This window comes from Pongo abelii, chromosome 2 (genome assembly GCF_028885655.2).
Source record: "Pongo abelii isolate AG06213 chromosome 2, NHGRI_mPonAbe1-v2.0_pri, whole genome shotgun sequence".
Classification (NCBI taxonomy): Eukaryota; Metazoa; Chordata; class Mammalia; order Primates; family Hominidae; genus Pongo; species Pongo abelii.
The window spans coordinates 91,448,909-91,468,139 of record NC_085928.1 but is presented as its reverse complement, the minus strand read 5'-3'; the positions used below and the strand labels follow the sequence as shown (position 1 = coordinate 91,468,139).

Genomic DNA, 19,231 nt, shown 5'->3' with positions numbered 1-19,231 from the left:
GTAAAAAGGAAATGCAAATACAGAATTTTAAAAATAACGCATCGAGTTGGCAAAGCAGAAAATAATATCTAGTTTTAACATGGGAAATGAGACTCACTCATGCTTCACTAGTGGGAGTGTAAATTTCTGCCGATGCTTTGGAAATTGGTAACAGCATTTTAAATGTATATATTCTTTATATTAAAGACACAAATATTTGGAGAAGTGTAGAAAGATAAGTACACAAAGATGCTTACTGCAGAATGTATATAGTAGTGAAAAAAAAAGAGAAATCAATACAACCAGTTAAATAATGTTACATCCATAAAATGGATTGCTACAAAGTCATTTAGAAGGATGACATGGTTTTTTATATTTACTGACATGGAAACATTTCCTATATATAATGTTGTGCAAAAAAGTAGGTTGCAAAGCAATATATGTAGAATTATTACTTTTATATAAAAACATATATAATATTAACCTCTATATATCCATGCAGATGTATAAATATATATTATGTGCATAATGGATGTCTTTGGGTGGTAAAATTAGGTGACTTTTTAAAATTTCTATTTTGTATATTTCCTTATACTTTTCTACAAAAATGTTTATTTTTGTTTATAGAAACTGTAAAATTTAATATTTTAATGAATTCATTTTGCTTGTCTCTTTAGTTATAATAAAAGTTACTTTGTGCTAAAACATGATTTACATCTACAATGAAGTTTTTGCTTTTTGGTTTTAACTAAATTATATCTAGGGAGTTAGGAAGAAATAAGAAGTTGCTTCCTACAAATATGATTATATTTCCACTTTTGTCTAAACATATTCAAAATAAAGAGTTAAGATTAATAAATCCCAGAATTCCTGTTTTAAAGAGAAATACAGCAGGAGGTCAACAAGTTTTTACTGTAAATAAGAAAAACTACAGCTCAAACTGACTTACACAACAAGAAAATTTACTATTTTATTGGAAGTCCAGATGAAAGGTGGGCTCCAGATCTGGCTTAATGGTGTATGTGGCCCATTATTGTCATCAGGAACTCAAGTTATTTCCATAGTTCAGCAGCTTCACTAAATTCAGCCTTGGCTTCAGCCTAAATTGAGTCTCCTCATGGTTCTAAGATGGCTGCCAGTACCAATTATGATACGTGCTTCCTTCCATAGTCCATCAGGAGAGGAAGAGCAAAACTTCTCCCCTAAGCATGGAATACAAGTCCTCCACTTTGGTCTGGTTGGATCAACTTAGGTCACCTGGGCACCTGTGAGCCAATTGTATTCCAGTATAGTGCTGTGTGTTGATGGGTCTGAACTCAGCTGTATCTACTTCTAAAGCTGGGAATGGGGTATAATTTTTCATACCTGAAAAAATTACAAGTCTGTTTGGAATTGGGGAGTGAATAACAATTAGGTAACCAACTGTGGCTACTAAAAATGGGATACATAGATATTATATTTAAAATGTACAATCAAAAGCTTCATTTGAACTTCAATTGGCTGTTCATGCTGATTAAACACACTGGGTAAATTTGTAGTTTATCCACATTACTTTAATGATATGTGTTGCTTGAGTTCAAGGTTATGAAACAAGTGTAAATTCTCATCCAACGTAAATGTCTCATATCACTATTTTCCTTAAAAATCTGCTTTATGATAGGCAGGTTAATTTGCAAATAAAAAAGAAATTACTGTATTCTAGATACCTTTGTTGCTATCATATTTATAGAAAATGTTTGGATTTTTAAAAAAACTTAGGAGTGAATTGTTATTGTTCTGAAACCATAGCTCAATGACAAAGATAGTATTGAGTAATAGATTGTACTGGAAACAAAAGACTATGCCAAAGGATAGTGCTTAGAGAAGGCTTTATATAAAAGCATTTGGATGAGTACACAAGACAGAAATGCACAGAGTTCTTGCTGCGATTAGGGAAAGGGGAAATGTTCTGCATCACAAATCTCCCTAAATTTGGGCATATACAATATGTATAATGTTGAATTTGGTTTTTCCTTTCCAGCGATTCTTAACACTATAATTTATTTGTTGCCAGGTCATAAGGAAGTAAACACATACTATTAATTTGGTCTAATATTTAACTTATGCTGCAGCAGACTTACATTTCTTTAGTGATAAGTAATGGATTGTTTTCCACACACAAGCAAATGGAGGCGGGAACAAGTGACACATTACGCCCCTCTTTAAGAGCTCAGCATGGCCTTCCGACTCAAATGCTAATTGAATATTGACTGAAAGATAGCTTTGGGCTCTCCACATAGAAAGAAAACTATGAAAAGCTCTTTGGACTAAATGGCAAATCTACAATTGTCTAAAACTGCTGCTTCGGGGGGAGACGTGCTTCTGATTAATTGAAACAAGTGCACATCTTAACCAGTGTCTGTTTACTTTGAAGGTCTATACTGCTGAATCATAATACACAGCAGTACATAGGCTGCCTGTGGAAAGAAGATAGTAGAAAGAAATCCTTTTCTCCACTGCCAGGCAAACAGGAAAGCTGACAAATTATGTGGGGCTTTTGTCAAAACTCATAGGGAGTTGTTTCTAATCTGGCCATGGAAAAATGCTGGAGCAAATCATGCCCTCTGCAAATGAGACATTGCTTTGTGTTGACAATATTCTTCAGAAAATAAAGCCTCAAAGTGCCTTATGGGAAAACACATCACTTCAAAACAAGGTCAAGGCCAATCACTCTCTATTTGCCAATCACCCGGAAGTCTGCATTATCTTTGATGGGCCCTCTGCCTTGGTTTAGTGTTATTTCCATTGGAGCTACTCAGAGGTACAGATCATTTTCAAAGGCTCCCCACTGCCTACCAAATAAAGGACAACTGACAGTCTAGTAACATTCAGTGTTTACCGCTACCTGGTCCTAAGCTACCTTTCCGATCATGTGGCTTTTATATGCTCTTTACTGTAGTTTTGCTTGGCTTCTGTCTTTGCTCACGCTGTCCCTAGCATATCTGTTCTCCTTCCTACCTAGGTTCAAATCCTATCTGTTCCTCAGCTGCAAATGCAGCCTCCTCCAGGAAGCAGGCTGTAACCCTTTGGTAAACAGTGTAGTGTTCTGAAGCCTTTCAGATGATGCAATGACCTGGTGACCCAGGAATATCTGAATCTTACCATAAACCAAAATCTCCTATTCTCTTAAGAGAGCTATACTGACAGATGATGATAACAAATGGAAAATACCATCATTCCTCAGTATCTGCAGGAGATTGGTTGTAGGACCGCCCCATTCTGGCATATACTAAAATCTCCAAATCTGTGCATACTCAAGTCTCACCGTTGGCCCTGTGGAACCTGCATAGGAAGTCAGCCCTCCCTATGTGTGGGTTTCACATCCTGCTAATATTATATTTTCAATCCTCGGACTTGCACAGTTCAAACCCATGTTGGTCAAGGGCCAGCTGTAAAATCACTATATTAAAACTTTCAAAGACTGGGCTGGAGACTTTCTCTACTCCTATGCCCAAATCCAAATCTTACCACCTCTATTAACACATAAAAGACAGAAAAGATGGTACTAAAGAATGTGCAAGGAGAGACAGATGATCGGGAATCTTATGCTTCCTATTTATGCAAATAACTCTAACCACTAAATGTGGTCCATCCAATAACTTTTCTGTAATCTTACCACTAAGATAAGACTCTTTCCACTTGGGGAGGAGTGAGAAAGGGCAGGGAGCTTGAACGTACCCTATTCTCTGGGTGCCTATGCAAATTTAGGTTGGTTTGGGGGATGAAATCATGTGGGAGAAAGGACAAATCCAAGATTCTATTTTAGTGTGCTTGGGCACACTGAAAGTTTTCTCCCCAGATTCCAAACCAACACCAGAAGTCATGCCTCCTCCTCTCTCCTTCTATGGGCTTGACATAAACCTGGGTTTATTGTGGGGCTTATGCTTTCTTGGGGCTAAATTAAACTCCATCTGCATCCTTTAGGTCAGCTGGAAGCCAGATGGAATCACATGTACCTTTTCTGAAATTATGTTAGGTTCAACCATATGAGCTTTGTCCAAGTGTCATTATGTGCTTCACAATGTTATGCAGAAGAGTTTTTGCACCTGCAGGGACATATCAGAATATCGGTCACTGAAATTAAATATAACTTAAAGGGCAGGCACCTTGCTTTACATTTTTAGAATTTGTAAAAAAAAGAAAAAAAAAAGAACATTCATAGCCCACACATTGTGACAAGTACATAAAAGTTACTCTAATAAAATGAAGACAAAGATTAACAATTGCTGTAGGGAAATGCCTTTGAACTATTGATTCAAGGTACTTCTACATATGGGCATTGATTTTCTGAGGTTTTTGTACAAAACTCCCCACAAAATTATAAAACTGATCTGTGCTGGATACAATATTCAAGCCTAATTCATGACCTTTTCTCACAGTGTGAAGACATTTATATTCTTCTTTTCTCTACTTTCCCCATAGCTTCCACACATTTCACTTAATTCTTCTTAAAATGCTACATTGGTCATGTCGTTGTCCTGCTCAGAATTCTTCAGCAGTTCTCCAATGCCTACAATGTGAAGTGCCCCACTCCTCAATCCCCTTACCTTGGTGAAGGGCATCTACCATCATGAACCAACCTTTGTTCTTATTTTCTGTCCAGTATTGGAATCTTATACAATTATATTTGTTCATATGTCCTCAAACTTGCTTTGCATTATCTCATCTCTAAAGAGAGTTGAAAGTATCCTTCCCTTCTTTCAAAATGTATCACACTGCTATCACTTGATCTCAGTCAGCTTGAGGCTTAGTTCAAATACCACTTCTTCCACCAAGCCTGGCCAAAGGCTATTTCATTCATTAGGCAGGAGAGGCATAGGGACCGAAGCCTTGGAACTGTCCAAGGTGCTAAAAAAATCCAAGATCCTATAGTCTTCAAAATGTAGGAATAAACATGAAAAATCTAAGTTAATATTCAATTAAGTGACTTCCAAACACATATTGACTCCATTAATTGTTAAATTTAGTCCTCATAAAAATATTGATACCATTGAAAACAATGTTTTGTTTTTTTTTTTTTATAGACAGAGTCTTGCTCTGTCACCAGTCTGGGGTGCTGTGATGCTATCTCGGCTCACTGCAACCTCCGCCTCCTGGGTTCAAGTGATTCTCCTGCCTCAACTTCCCGAGTAGCTGGGATTACAGGCACGCACCACCATATCCAGCTAATTTTTGTATTTTTAGTAGAGACAGGGTTTCACCACGTTGGCCAGGATGGTCTCAATCTCTTGACCTTGTGATCTGCTCGCCTCGGCCTCCCAAAGAGCTGGGATTACAGGTGTGAGCCACCGTGCCCTGCTAAGGTTTAAGTTTTCAGGGATTCCTCTGAATGCACCATGATTCCTGAGAAATCATAGTCATTTAGTATATAGACAAATAGCTTCAAAAGCAAGATTGAAAAACATACATTCCAGTTTTTTCAATAACCAAGTAGATGTGAAATGTGACATACATTTAAATTTTTTATGAGGTGGGGTGGACCCTCTAAAAGTGTGAATCACTATGACTTTCACAATTCTGCAATAAAATAAAGATTACATAAAATGAAGCAATTTTTTAAAAAGTCTAAAATGGCCCAGGCCATTCTTACTGTAAATCCAAGTCTGACAGTGCAATGGGAGGAAGCCCTAGGTGCAGTTAAATGGCCCAGGTTGGTGCTCTGTAGCCCATTCCAACCAGTGGGACTTCTCTGGACCTCCCTTTTACTTGTTACAAAACAGGAATTTATAACTCGTCTCACATATACTCAAAGGGCTGTTTTAATGAAGCAATGAGATAATCTCAGTGGATAGGCTACAAATTGTAGAGAATATATATTACTATTCTGAATAGTTATGACCCAGTAATCATGAACTCATGTATCACCTATTTATTGAACACCTATTATATATACATACAATCTATCAGACACCTGGGTAGACTAAATGATCTCTGCAGAGTCAGGAGAAAGAAAAAAAGACAGTTATACATTGAAGTAAGTTGTGCTGAATGCCTCAATGTAGTTAACATAGCACATGGTTAAGTGTGAAGGCTGGAGTCAGACTGCCTTGGCCCCAACTCATGTGCTGTATCTGTGACCTAAGACAAATTTCTTATCTGCTTTTCCTCTTGGTTTCCTCTTCTGTAGGATTGGGATTATTGGTACCTATCTTATAGGGTTGCTATAAAGATTAAATGAGATAAGACTTGTAAATATATAGAACAGTGACTACACAGGGTAAAGGGCCAATGAATGCTAACTATTTATTCCTATACTTTATAACTGAGTGTTACCTTCTACCTAGGAAAGTAATGAAAGGCAAGGGAGGGCTTTTCAAGCAGGACTGCAATGATACTGAGGCTCACAGAGAGCAATGGAGAGCACAGGGATGTTAAGTGGCTTAATGGGTGAAGCGAAGAGTGTGTGCAGGAAAACTGCAGTAGTTAGGCATGGATGGGGAGCAAAGATCTACTTAGGCCATGGAAGTAAGTTTCAATTTTATCCTGTGCTGGCAACAGAAAGCTACAGAAGAATTCTCAGCCATTGTTTGAAACAATGGTATCAAACAATTTGCAAACACATGCATTCTTTGGTGGTGAGGATGAACAATCAAAGATTTTAAGATGAGTTGCACATTTGTGCCTTGGCCAGCTCAGTTATATGGTAGCGCCACTGGGTGGCCATTCACTGAGTTAGAAAATATAAGGGGAAAGAATCTGGATGAGAAGAAAAATTGTATCATTGAATGGTGTGAGGACATTGAAAGGAGATGCCATGGAGGTCAATCCTCCTCCAAGTGTGCTCTGTAGACCTGTGTCATCTGTGAACTACTTGTTATTGGCCCTCACTGAGATAAAGTGCTTATACCAGAAATTACATCAATTTAGTCACTATGCATACTACTCAATACAGCTGACAACTTTTATAGGAAGACTTTCCTTGCAGAAGAAGGTAATGAGTTGATTTACATTCCAGTCCAAGTTCTTTACAAAGCATTCACTGACCTGCCCCTATCTGTGGCCACACCTTTAGCAGCACTGATGCAAATGGCTAAATGTATGGGTCTGGCAGTCTGGCAAGAGGCCTATGCTGGAGACAAAAGATTTGCAAATTTTAAGTGTAGAGATGTTAGTAGCTAAAGTCATGATTAGGGATGAAGTTGCTGAGAGAGATGGTATGGACAGAAGAAGAGGGCTGTGTTTGTTAGGAATGCAATAACCAAGTATCACCAACTGGGTAGCTTGAGAAACAGATATTGTCAAAGGCTAGGTGACGATCAAGGTGTCATCAGAGTAGGCTCCTTCTGAGGTGTAAGAATCTGTTCCATGCCTCTCCCCTAGTTTCTGGTAATTTGCTGACAATCTTTGGTGTTCCTTGCTTGTAGAAGCATCACCCCAACCTGTCTTCCTTTTCACATGGCCTTCTCCATGTGTGCATATCTCTGGGTCCAGATTTCCCCATTTTATAAGGACATCAGTGATAATGGATTATAGCCCACCCTAATGACCTCATCTTAATCTTCCAAATAAAGTCACATTCTGAGGCAGTGGGGGTTAGGAATTTGACATATAAATTTGGGGGGAACATAATATACCCATAACAAGAGCCAAGAATGGAAATCTAGGAAACACCAATATTTACGATTCAGACACTCACCCTATCCTGACTTAGTCTACGTCAGTGTATCTCAACTTCTCAACCAGATTGCTAGGTTCCTAGAGGTCAGGAAGGCCATCTAAAATGACTTTACATACTTTTTCTACAGGATCTAGTGAGTTTCTTATACATAGAAGTGGCTCAAACAACATTGTCTGATGATGTATAACAAACAAAACTTGAATATGGAAGAACCCCCAAGAAATGTTTTGAACACAGTATGTTATGACACACTGCCTTATAGACAACAGTTGCTATACTTGTCAGAAAAATCGCCAATGTAGATGTTCAGGATATATTTCAACTCATTTGCTTAAACAACTCTATGCCTACCATCCACACCAAAAAGCTGTTTTTCTACATGGGCAACAGAAGGCATAATTATTTGCAAGAATTTTCAGTGTTTTCCCTTTGCTTTCTTAAGAGGCACAGTAGATTCTCTGGACCACTTGGCATGTTTGCCAAAATCCCATTGTCTTTTTAAAAGCATTACCACTCCCTTAGGGTTTGTAACTTAGCATGTGCTCCTGGAACACTTAGGGATAAAAAAAAAAAAAGTTAACTTCAAAGTATCCCAGAACTTTTTTACTGCACAGAAGTAATTCTGAGAAGCACATGATGAGTTGATATTTTCCTCCCATGGGCTGCTGAAAAGACATCAATATATTATCAATTTATTTCATATCTCTCAATTTTAGAATGGCAGACAGCAGATGGGAACACTTGAGAGTTTGATAATTCAATTTATTTTCAAACCTTTTTCCCACTTGTTAAAATAAAAAGAATAACACAGCAAAGTAATTTTCTTTGACTAGTGAAATGTATCAGAAAAGTCCATATCTAAGAAGCAGTTTTACTTTTTATTGATGTTTTCTACATAGCGTATTCTTATTACCATATCCAATATGCAGTAGCTCTGTAGTTATTATTTATTTATACCTTAACTACACCCAGAAAGGACTTTAGGCAGCTTACAATAAAATAACAGAAAATAATGCCAAAATCCTGTAAGAGAATAAAAGTAGAGAAAATGAGCACATTTATGCCTAAATACGTAGAACTTACAGGTTCTGTGATACAACTTTGGCAACATTGTGGCTCATGGCAAAATAAACAGCCTAATTTTCACTAAATCAAATGAAATGCACTAAAAAACACACACCCAATATGAAAACTTATTTCTTTGGCTTCTGCTGATTTTAATGTTTGATCACTTAAAAACACACTATGGTGATTCAAGTTCAACTAGGATTCACCCATTGCAAGGGATTCATAAAGAAGACTTTTCTCTATAATGGATCTAGAAATTTGTCACTTTTTGGTATTAACAAACAAAGTCAAAGGTAATAGCATGTTTCTGTAACATAACTTACTTTGAAGCCATTTGGTAATTGGTTCACTCTGAGAAGCTTTTACAAAAGTAAAAATTATAGAGACAACATCTCTGTAATAAAGGTGACTGTATTTAAGACTATTTCCTCTCTTTAGAAGCTCTCTAGGAAATAAAGCATCAGTGTGAAGTCTCAACAGTTGAACACTTACTGAACACCTACTACATGTCAGGTACTGTTTTGGGAGATGGGAATCTTACAGTCTAGTGAGTGATAGGCGTGTGTAAAAAGGGTAATTTAAATATAAACTATAAGAGGTAAAAGAAAAGATTGACTAAGGAGTTATGGCAATACTTAGCCCACTACAAAGCTTTGAGTAAGGTTTCCTAAAGGAGATAACACTTGAGTTATAATAATTAAAGGATGAACAAGAGTGAATCGCATGAAGAAAGGGGCAAAAGACATTTTGCAATAAGAAACAGTATGAGCAAAGATATTGTAGTCTGAAATACTGTGGAGGAGTTTGGTGAACTAAAATGCAAGAATACTATTTTTACTGTTACTGATAATATTTGCCCATGTGCCCCATATTAAAGATTTTAAGCAACTAACATGTTTTTTCTCTTACAATGCTTAATAATTTTTCCCCATTTTACAGATCAGGAAACTAAGAAGTAAAGACATAGATAATGTCCCCAGGGTCACAAAGTCAACATGTCACAGAGCTGACCAGGAATTTGAACCAGGGACTGACAGTCCACAGAGTTAGAGGTCTTAGTCTCTGTACTCTATTGCATATTACCTACTTATGCGAGTCTTACTCTATCTAGATACATAAAGTTTTGAACACATATATATGCTTAGAATTTACTCTCTACACAAACATAAAAGCATTTGATGAGTTCATTTTTAATGGTAACAATCAATATGGTAATAGTCAATATCATAGTCAATATCATTAGTGTAAACCAACTTTTTTAAAAGAGCTATTTGGATTGAGGACAAAAATATTAGGACTTGAAAAAGGCAGGTGACCTATTCAATGATAACAAGCATAGTGCCTTTCCTTATAGTGGCTATGAAGAAAATAAGGAACTCTGAGGATCCCATCATTTAGCAATTGAATGACCCAAGACCCCTTTTACCTGAGTCTTCTGATAAGCTCGTGGCAAATCTTCCCATGTACATGTGCTTTGCATTAGCCATTTAAAATATCTCCCATGAGTTCTATCCATGTTACTTTTGTTCAAAGTGAGCTTTTGAAGCTAGACAAATGGGTCCCTGTTTTTTGTTCAAAGAAATACAAGTGAAATGTCTCAACATAAGTGAAAGAACAGAGATGTACTGTACCCTGGACCCCCATCTGGTTTATAGGTAATACTCTAATCATCACTACCTGCCTTCTGGTATTCTTGCATTTTAGTTCACCAAACTCCTCCATACTGTTTCATGATGATAATCATGATAATATCATAATGAATATAAGGCTTGTGATGGCTAGTACTTCATATATATTAACTTGCCCAATCCTTTCAGATAAAAACACTGCACGTATCAACTTAGCAATAATAAGAGCTAACACTTGTATTGCACTTACACATTCCAGATATTGTTCTAACAGCTTTACTATATTATCTCAATTAATTTTCACAAAAACCCAATGATCAGGGTACCACTGCAATTCCCATTTCATTCGTGAGCAAACTGAACCTCAGAGAGGTTAATTGTCTAAGATCACAGAGTGAGTTAAGGGTACAACAAGAAAGCAAACCCAGGCATTCTAATTTCACAGTCTATACTCTTAACCACTGTCCTTCGCTGTCCATCAATATATCATTAGCAAGGGCTAGACTCAATGCATTGGCTGAATTCATCCCCCTTTCCTCCTCTATTAAAAACAGAAAAGTAATCATATCACATGCCTAGATGGACAAATGAAAAAGTAATAATTTTGATCATCGGCCCTCCAATTTGGCAAAAACTATAAAACCAACAAGAAAAGTACCGTAGTTGCCAGAGACAGGGAACACAGAGTACTAAATTTAAGATCCTTCTCTTGGATGCTTTACAGGGGCCAGGGTCAGATCACTGATACTTGTTAAGCAATCGTAAAAGGAGATGGTGTTAGCAAGAACCAGATAGCTCATATCCTACCATCCAGATTTATATGGTGGATGGGTATCTTGGACCAATCTAGTTAAAAGTGATTAACATTCTATTATTTAAATGATGGTTGGGTAGTCTTATTCCCATCCCTTTTTGCAAATCCATAAAAACTCAGGCCCAGTGTTGTCATATCTTCCACTTGTAAGAGAAGCCAGAAATCCAGATTTTTTATGTGAAATATTTTGATAGTTTTAAATGTTGAGAACTAATTCAAAATTTGAAAAGCACTTTGTGGACAAAATGCATTTGTGGATCAGTTTCAGCCCATAGGCCACAGTTTACAATCTCTCATGTAGTCTGCCGTCTTATAACCTTTTGAAATTTCACCTTATGTGAAGATTTAGACAGTTGGACTAATGAAATCTAACTTCATCTCTAACCATCTTGGATTCTTTAATACACTGTCTTATTTAGTAATGTAAAAACATACCAAATACAACTTTGAATGAATTTATAAGTCTTGGTAAAAAGTAATCTCATTGTCCAGAAAGAACTATCAACTCCTATATCTGGAGAGGACATTAGAAATTATCCGAAACTTGTCCATCCCCCTCTCCACATGAGAGATTAAGAAATTATCCCAGAGACTTGCCTACAATCAGTGGTTCATTAGTGGCAGGGTTTGAGCTAAAACACAGGTTTCAAAATACATGTTGAGTATTCCTTATCCTCAATGCTTGGGAGCAGAAGTGTTTTGGATTTTGAAAGGATTTTAGAATATTTATGTCATACTGGTTGAGCATCCCTAATCCAAAAATCTGAAATCCAAAGTGCTTCAATGAGCATTTCTATTGAGCATCATGTCATGATCAAAAAGATTTTAGAGCATTTCAGATATTATGTTTTTGGATTATGGAAGCTAAATCTGTATATCCTTTCCCTTCATCATCTAGCTTTTTTCATTCTGTTATGGAAGTCATTTAGGCTCTTAGATCCAGCCATTCCTGCAGTCACTTCTGTACCAGTCTCTTCACTTACATGAACCAGTAAGTCACTCAACCTCTTTTTTGATTTAGCCACTTGTGCTGGGTTTCTGTCACTTAGAACCAACAGAATCTGACTGACATTGTCTAACAGTGACTCTTTTCCACATTTCTGCTACCTAGTGTTCTTCTCCAGACTGGAATACCTGGTTTTCCTATGCTTACTCAAAAGAAATTAATTTTTAAAGACCTAACCCTAGTCTACTTTCTCTATGAAGATTTTTTCTACTATTGTATCCAATCCTGTGTGTGCATGCACTCTTCTTTCTTCCTTCCCCACTTTAGTACTTCTAATCAGCGTCTTACAACTAAAACTTTCTTATTCAGCTTATTTGACATATATGTATGTTATCTTCCAAACTAGAAGCTCCCCCAATTCAGGAACCATATCTCACAGTTACCAATTGCTTCTGCCGTCGAGCCTGGGTGAGCGCTTGGTGAAATGAGTAACTCGTCAGTTATTTTTGAACTTATTTCCAGGTTAGAACTCTCATCATTCCAGCTTAAGTTTTATAGACACCTGTCCCCAAATCACAAATGCTGGTTATATTTCAATATGACAGCTTATGGTTGTTTATTAAATTTGCTTTTGCTGTGGGAAGATCCCTAAGTCATTTGACTTTTATCATTTTACTCAGTGCAATTCTTCAGGAATGAAACATTTAATTTCCTTTGTTCTTCAGTCCAGTTTTAGGGAAACATAAGCCTATACTAGGTGTGTAATGAGGCAAGAACCTCTCATGGTATTCTGCATCTTCAGAAAGTCTCTGCTCTCAGCGCATAACAGCGGCTTCCCAATGCACCAAGGAAAATGGAGAAGGGAGAATGCCAAGAGCCCATTTAAATAATTCAGTTCTTCCCCTGATGAAGAGAAACAATTCTGTTTGAAGAAAACTTGGTTTAATGGTCACTTTGTTCTCTCAAAAGGTAGAATTTTTTTTTTAGAATGCAAGTCATATGTTGCACTAACTAAGCAAACCTTAAGAATTTTGAGTAGACCCAAGTGCCTCAAAATATATCTGAGTAGACAACTTTATTATTGATTCAAAACACACACATACTTGCACTCTCTCTCACACACATATATAGTTAGCTAGCACTAGGTCTTTTTATGAAAGTATGGCTTTTTAGTCTTGCCCAAATAAGCCCAAGTAAATGAATAAGGAAAGAATTTCTATGGCTATGACTCAACATTAGCCATAATTTCATGGGCAGATACAAGCTGAATCATACGGAAATGAGTAGCTTGAACTTACAAGACATTTGTCCTCTTGAATGAAATAGGAATTGCTGTGTAATAGACAGTTTTAAGGATTACCCTTTTCCCCCATCATACACAGACACACATGTACACTATACCTATGTATGTAGACACAATACTCATTTTAGACTATTAGAATAATTCCTACCTCATTTTAAAAATGGTCATGTCAATCTAAATTTGTTACATGAATTGCTAACAGTGCCTGCTTTTACATTCCTTCACTATAAGTAGCTAGTTCACACAAGGTAGCCACCCATCACCGTTACTACATAATTTAGAAACATATGGTATAGCTTTGCCATGCCAACTTCTAGGTATTCACTTTACCATTCTGACAAAAGAAGAAGAAAAAGCAAAGAACTGCTTTCCAAACTGTCATTTCTGAGCTACTGAAACATACATTGTTACATTCTGGTGGGGAGATTTTTGTTTTGGTCATAAATTATTCCACCATGTTATATTTCAATTCACAGTAATGTAACATAATATACTGGTAAATTATAAAATGTTTTTTTCAGATAGTCCGTTTAAAGTCCCCTCTTTAATTGGGAAGATTGTTGGAATGCTCTTTTTCTCAGTAAAAGTGAAACCAAAGTAATTACCAAAATTATCCAAATGATGGTACTGTCTCCTTCTGTTCCTTCTGAAGTGTTCTTCTGAGCTAAAATCTTTTTCCTTTCAGCTTAAATGACATAGTAAAGTTGATACAGTCTAGTGTTCAAATTTACCCACAGCCTATCCCTCTCCTTCATATTCTTTAAGTTATACCTAAGCATCCACTTTGCCCATAGTGACTATATTTGATGGGTGTACAGGGGAAGAAAGGAGGACCTCTCTCAATTCAGAGAGAAATAACTCTGGGTAAAGGACACCTGACATGTTGTTAGGATTCTAGGGATCTTTTTATCCTAGACTATTTCTAGCCAGTATCTCATATTAAAAAGATAGGATTTGGAATCAGAATGTTTCACACTTCAATTGCCATCTTTTTATCCATCTATGTAGTGCTTTAGGCAAATAACAAAATTTCCAAGTCTCAGTTTTTTAAAAACAAGGATGGCAATTTGTACATTGTTAGAGTTAGGAGATTTAAAAAATGATTTAAGAAGAGAAAAAAATAACTTCGGCTAAAAACTAAGGAAATCTGAATAAACTACAGAATTTAGTTAATAATAATGTATCACTATTAGTTCGTTGTAACCCATGTCCCATACTACTGTAAGATATTAAGAAGGCAAATTAGATATGGAGTATGTAGGAACTCTCTGTACCATTTATCAATTTTTCAGTGAATTGAAAGCTGTTCAAAAAGATAAAATCTATTCCTCAAAAAATGATCTATGTGCCATGCACATAGTACGTACTTGAAAAAGTGGTATCAGTATTGTGATATAGATTATTTGGTTTCATATGGTGCATTATACTCTGTACAATATGGTCTTTTCTCCACAATTCAGCAATTCCTTTTCATAGATCTCGTTCTCTCTCTCTGACCTCCATATCATCCTATCCCTTTCTCTACATTTTTCCTCTGACTTTTTCTAGTTCATCCTTTTCTATTCTACTGCTAACTCATGTTTAGTTTACAACTAGTTTATCTTTCTCCAATACTAACTTTAGCTCATCAACTATTTGTTGGCTTTAAACTTTACCACAGTGATTATGCAAACCTTTTAATTACTCTCAATGATTGCTTATTTTTTAAAAATCAGAGTTCCAAGCTTTCTACTTGAAGGAGCAAAACACGCTTCTAGGAAGGCATTTAAAACTTACAGATATAGCAGTGAAAAAGCTTCTTTTTGTAATAAGGATATATATATATATATTTTAAAATTTAGCTTTCCAGTATAGCCAACAGCCCTGGGAGAGCTTCACTGGGATATGTATTTAGCAACGTTTGCTGTGATAACTAAGAATAGTTTGACCAAATGTCAGTGTTATTAATCTGTCCTGGAGTCTCTCTGAGGTTAAGGTCATGTGTAAAAATGGAACCAGCATGTCCCTCAAAACCACAGCTTTGAGTGGATTCAGGTAAAACATACAATCAGATCAGAAAAATCTGGCCTTATAATGATCTCTAAAGTAACTGAAGTTTCTGTTTAGAAGAACTGTGTCTCTGTGGGATTTCTTTCTCCATGCTAGCTCTGGACTTAAGCATCTATTTAAAGGACAGAGCTCTAGAGACTTTGATAAATGTCTCTAGACATCCCCCTACCCCTTTCGACCTAACACTTACAGTCACAGTTTTCATTGTCGAAGGAATGGGATATTTTTGGCTGGTGCTGTTATTACTGGGATAGATTTTAGAGGTTAAGGTTCCCATGCTATAAAGACACAATTACAATAGGAATTCCAAACTGAAATGTGAAATATTAGGCCCTGTGGACTCAACATCCAGCCTTAAAATAATATCCCTATTTTTAAAAGTTTTAAAAATAAAACTTTTACTTCTCTGCGGATACTTTTGCTCTACTGCAGTCAAAAATACGAACTGAAAAAACAATGGGCCACAGATAGAGATGGAGAGTCGTGTGTGTAACCCACCTCCTGTCTCTCACCCTGGAAATCAGTTTTATCTTTTAATGAAACTGATATCCAAGCTCGTGATGGCTGAAATAAATCATCAGTGCTGGGTGGTGTGTGTACACATGTAAGCAAAACAAACAGAGAAATCTGTGCTAACTCAAGGTAAGGGTGGATAAATATGGAAAACCTAATGCTACTACAGCAACATGTAATTTGGTCTTAAATGGCAGCAACTGAAAAATTCACTATTTTAAGACACTAGTCTCACAGTCTTGATGGGGTTAGGACTGGCCTCTCACACTACCTTTGTGTGGGGCTTGACTGGCTTTTTTGATAGCTCAAGTGCTGCAAATTTATTTAAAAGAGAGAATAGAACGCTGACTTTCTTTACTAACTCACTCCAGCTGGGTTCCTGACTACTTCTCTTCTGTCCCCACCCCCCGCCACTGCCCCTCATCTTGCAGTACCCCTCATCCCTTTCTCCAGCTAAAGAACAGCTGATAGAAATAGGCGCCTTTTTTTTTTTTAACATCAAAGGCAGCCCAGAGCTGCCTCAGCCTTGCCCCAGCCTCAGACAGAAAAAGCTTTTGATGCCTTTGATTGCGAAGCTTTTTGCAGCTGTACTTTATCAAGGCAGCAGCGGCAGGGCTTGGAGGACCCAGGCGAGCTAGAAGGTGGCGGTGAAGTCACCTTGGGAAGAGAAGAAGAGGGTCAAAGAGAGCAAGGCGGAGGGGCTGACCCGGACGGAAGGACCAGAGGGCGTGCCCCTGCTCTGGGGTCAGTGAGGAAGGGTCAGGGGGATTGGAGAGAACTCCAGCCATAAGGAAGCAGTGCTCGAGGACCCTTTGGCGACCCTAGTCGGTGATCAGCTGACCCGGGCAGGGAGAGGAGGGTGCCCTTCGCAGAGTCACGGGAAGCTTCGCCTTCTGGGCTTGCTTTCTCCCGCCTGCCCCTGCGGTTGCTCTCTGCCCCAGCGAGCGGAGCGCTGCTCCAAGACGCTCTTCTCCCTCCACCTCGGCGCCCCCACCTGCCGTTGCCCCCGCCCGCCGAACGCACGCCCAGGAGGGCGGGCCCAGAGTTGAGCGCAGCCGCCCGCCGCTGGAGAGCGCTGGGAGCCCTGCAAGCGAGCAAGGCCTCTCTACGCGCCGCGGGCAGCAAATCACTCCCCGAGCCTCTCGGGCCACAAAGCGGGACCTGCCTGCCTCGCTCCCCAACGCTCCCGGGCTGGGGGGCTCGAGCAAGCGGCGCTGCGCTCCGCGGCCCTCGCCGGTCCCAGGCAGCTCCAGGAGAGCTCCAGGCTGGGTTGGGCTGGGCCTGGGCGAGCCCGGCCGCTGGGAGGGGGCCTCGTAGCCCTTTCCCCAGGGCGCGGTCTCCACCTCTCCTGCTCCTCCTCGCCAGCTGCGCCGCCAGCTCCCATTGTTCGCCCCGCCCGTCTGGCTACGTCCGGGTGCTGCTCCCTGGGCCTCCCAGGCGCACCTACCTTCTGCTGCCGGCGAGCCATGTCGGTGGGCTGCTTGGCATTAAAGGGGTAGGCGATGCAGCGCATCACGAACACATACAGCTGCAGCCTCTTCTTCCTCTCCTCCTCCTCTTTCTGCAGCCGCTCCAACTCTTCCTTCTCCTTCTCGCTCACCACCGACGGGCTGGGGCTGGAGGGCCGGCCGCCGCCAGCGCGGCTGCTGGGTTGCAGCCCCCCGGCCCCGCCGCCGCTGCTAGCGCCGCTGCCCCCGCCGCCGCCTGCACTCACCCCGGCTCCGGCGCCGGCGCCGCCGCCCCCCAGCCCGGCGCTGCCGGCCGAGCCCTCGCTGGTACGGCTGGGAGACAGGCGCGCGCTGGACGCGGCCGAGGCTAGCACCTCCTTGCCGCTCTCCTCCTCCACGATCTCATCCGATTCTTCTTCGCTGGACGAAGGGTCCAGCATAGTGGCGCCTGGGGAGCGGGGTCTCTGGAGCCCCCGGCTTGGAGTGCAAAAGGTGGGGGGCGCTGGAGGCAGCCGGGAATCAGCTCTCCCGGGTGGGCGCTTCTCCCCAGGTCAGGGAGCGAGAGCGCTGCTGCTCAGCCTCGGCCGCCGCGACTGATCCTCTGCCCGGCGGTCGCGAGCTGGGCTCAGACCCAGAAGCGGGAAGGGAGAGGTGCGTCCGTGGACTCGAGGTGGGCAAGGGGGAGAATCAATTGCGAGCCCCGAGCCCGGAGCCGGATGCCATCTGCGGCCGCTGAAGGAGGCGCCTCCAGAAAAGATGCCGAGTGTTGCAAGCTGTCGATGCAGCCAAGAGCCGAAGAGGCATCTTGCCGATTGGGGAGGGAGCGGCGCTTACGTGTTTATTGGCTTAACTCTCCCGTGTCCGCGGCGTAAAGGGCTGCTGCAGAGGGCTGGAGGGAGGAGAGCGCGGAGCGTCCTCAGAGCCTCAGTACTTCTGACCTCAATACCTTGCCACCCTCCTCCCCTGCCGGCTTCGTGGATAATTTTTTTGTTGATCTCTGGCTCTCACTGCCTCAACCCCATTTCCCCTCCCGCGGACAAAAAGTTCTTGGGGGAGGGAGAAATCCAGGAACCAGCCGAGCGGGCTGTTTGGAGACGCTAAATCGAGAGGTCTTACTTAGGAGGAGGAAGTCCGTGAGATCTTATACGGGAAAGAAAGGGTCCATCTCCTTCCCCCAGGCTTCTTTACACCTGGGGCTTGGGGGGGGGGGGCGTGGGGGCTGGGCAGCGTGTTTGTCCCACCTGTGTAAACTCTGATTCCAGCAACTTATTCCGCATGCGCCGTCTAATTAAAATAAAAGTGAATCAAATTTTGAATGGATTGGTGTTTCGACCAGGCAACTCAACCATTTATGCAGCGCCCCCGCCCTTGCCTACCCCCCACCCCCAAAATCTATGATGAATCTTCTTCACTTCCCAAGACCTGGGAATGCTTTCTGCTGAGGTGAGCCTACCAGAAAAATAGAAGGGTTTCTGGTTGCTTAACCCTCCCTCCAGTCTGGCTCGGTGGAGGCTTGGGGACCCCGCGATCAGACAAAGACACCCTAAGAACTCAGCGGCGTCAACATCTAATGCGTCGACTGTCGCACTCTGTTCACCCTTGCCTCTCGGGTAAACTATTAATACAAAGCAGCAGATGGTGCCTGCCTTCCCCCTGCTCCTTTCACTTAGGCCAATAAACCCGGTAAACGAGGGAGCTGGCCAACGTGCTGAATGTAACCTGCGACCCGCACGCAGATGGATGAAAACAAACCACCAGCCACCTTCAGAACTTAGGCTATCTAGAGACCTCTCCACTTCATCGCCTATATTTATGTATTTTCTAGT

The 19,231-nt window shown here is 40.5% G+C and overlaps 1 protein-coding gene across 13 annotated transcripts in view; it reads right to left on the bottom strand.

Moving 5' to 3' along the window:
• Nucleotides 1–18,507, bottom strand: part of CADPS (calcium dependent secretion activator) — a 474,942-nt gene extending 456,435 nt beyond the window's left edge. For 2 of the 13 annotated variants that reach the window (XM_054551947.2, XM_054551949.2), the window contains exon 1: nt 17,405–18,502. In XM_054551947.2, the coding sequence (XP_054407922.1) occupies nt 17,405–17,845 (441 nt within the window). In that variant the 5' untranslated portion in view covers nt 17,846–18,502. Of the gene's footprint in view, nt 1–17,404 lie in introns of all 13 variants that reach the window. The other 11 variants (XM_054551948.2, XM_054551952.2, XM_003776213.5 and 8 more) reach the window with 9 other exon arrangements.
• Nucleotides 18,508–19,231: the final 724 nt, after the last annotated feature.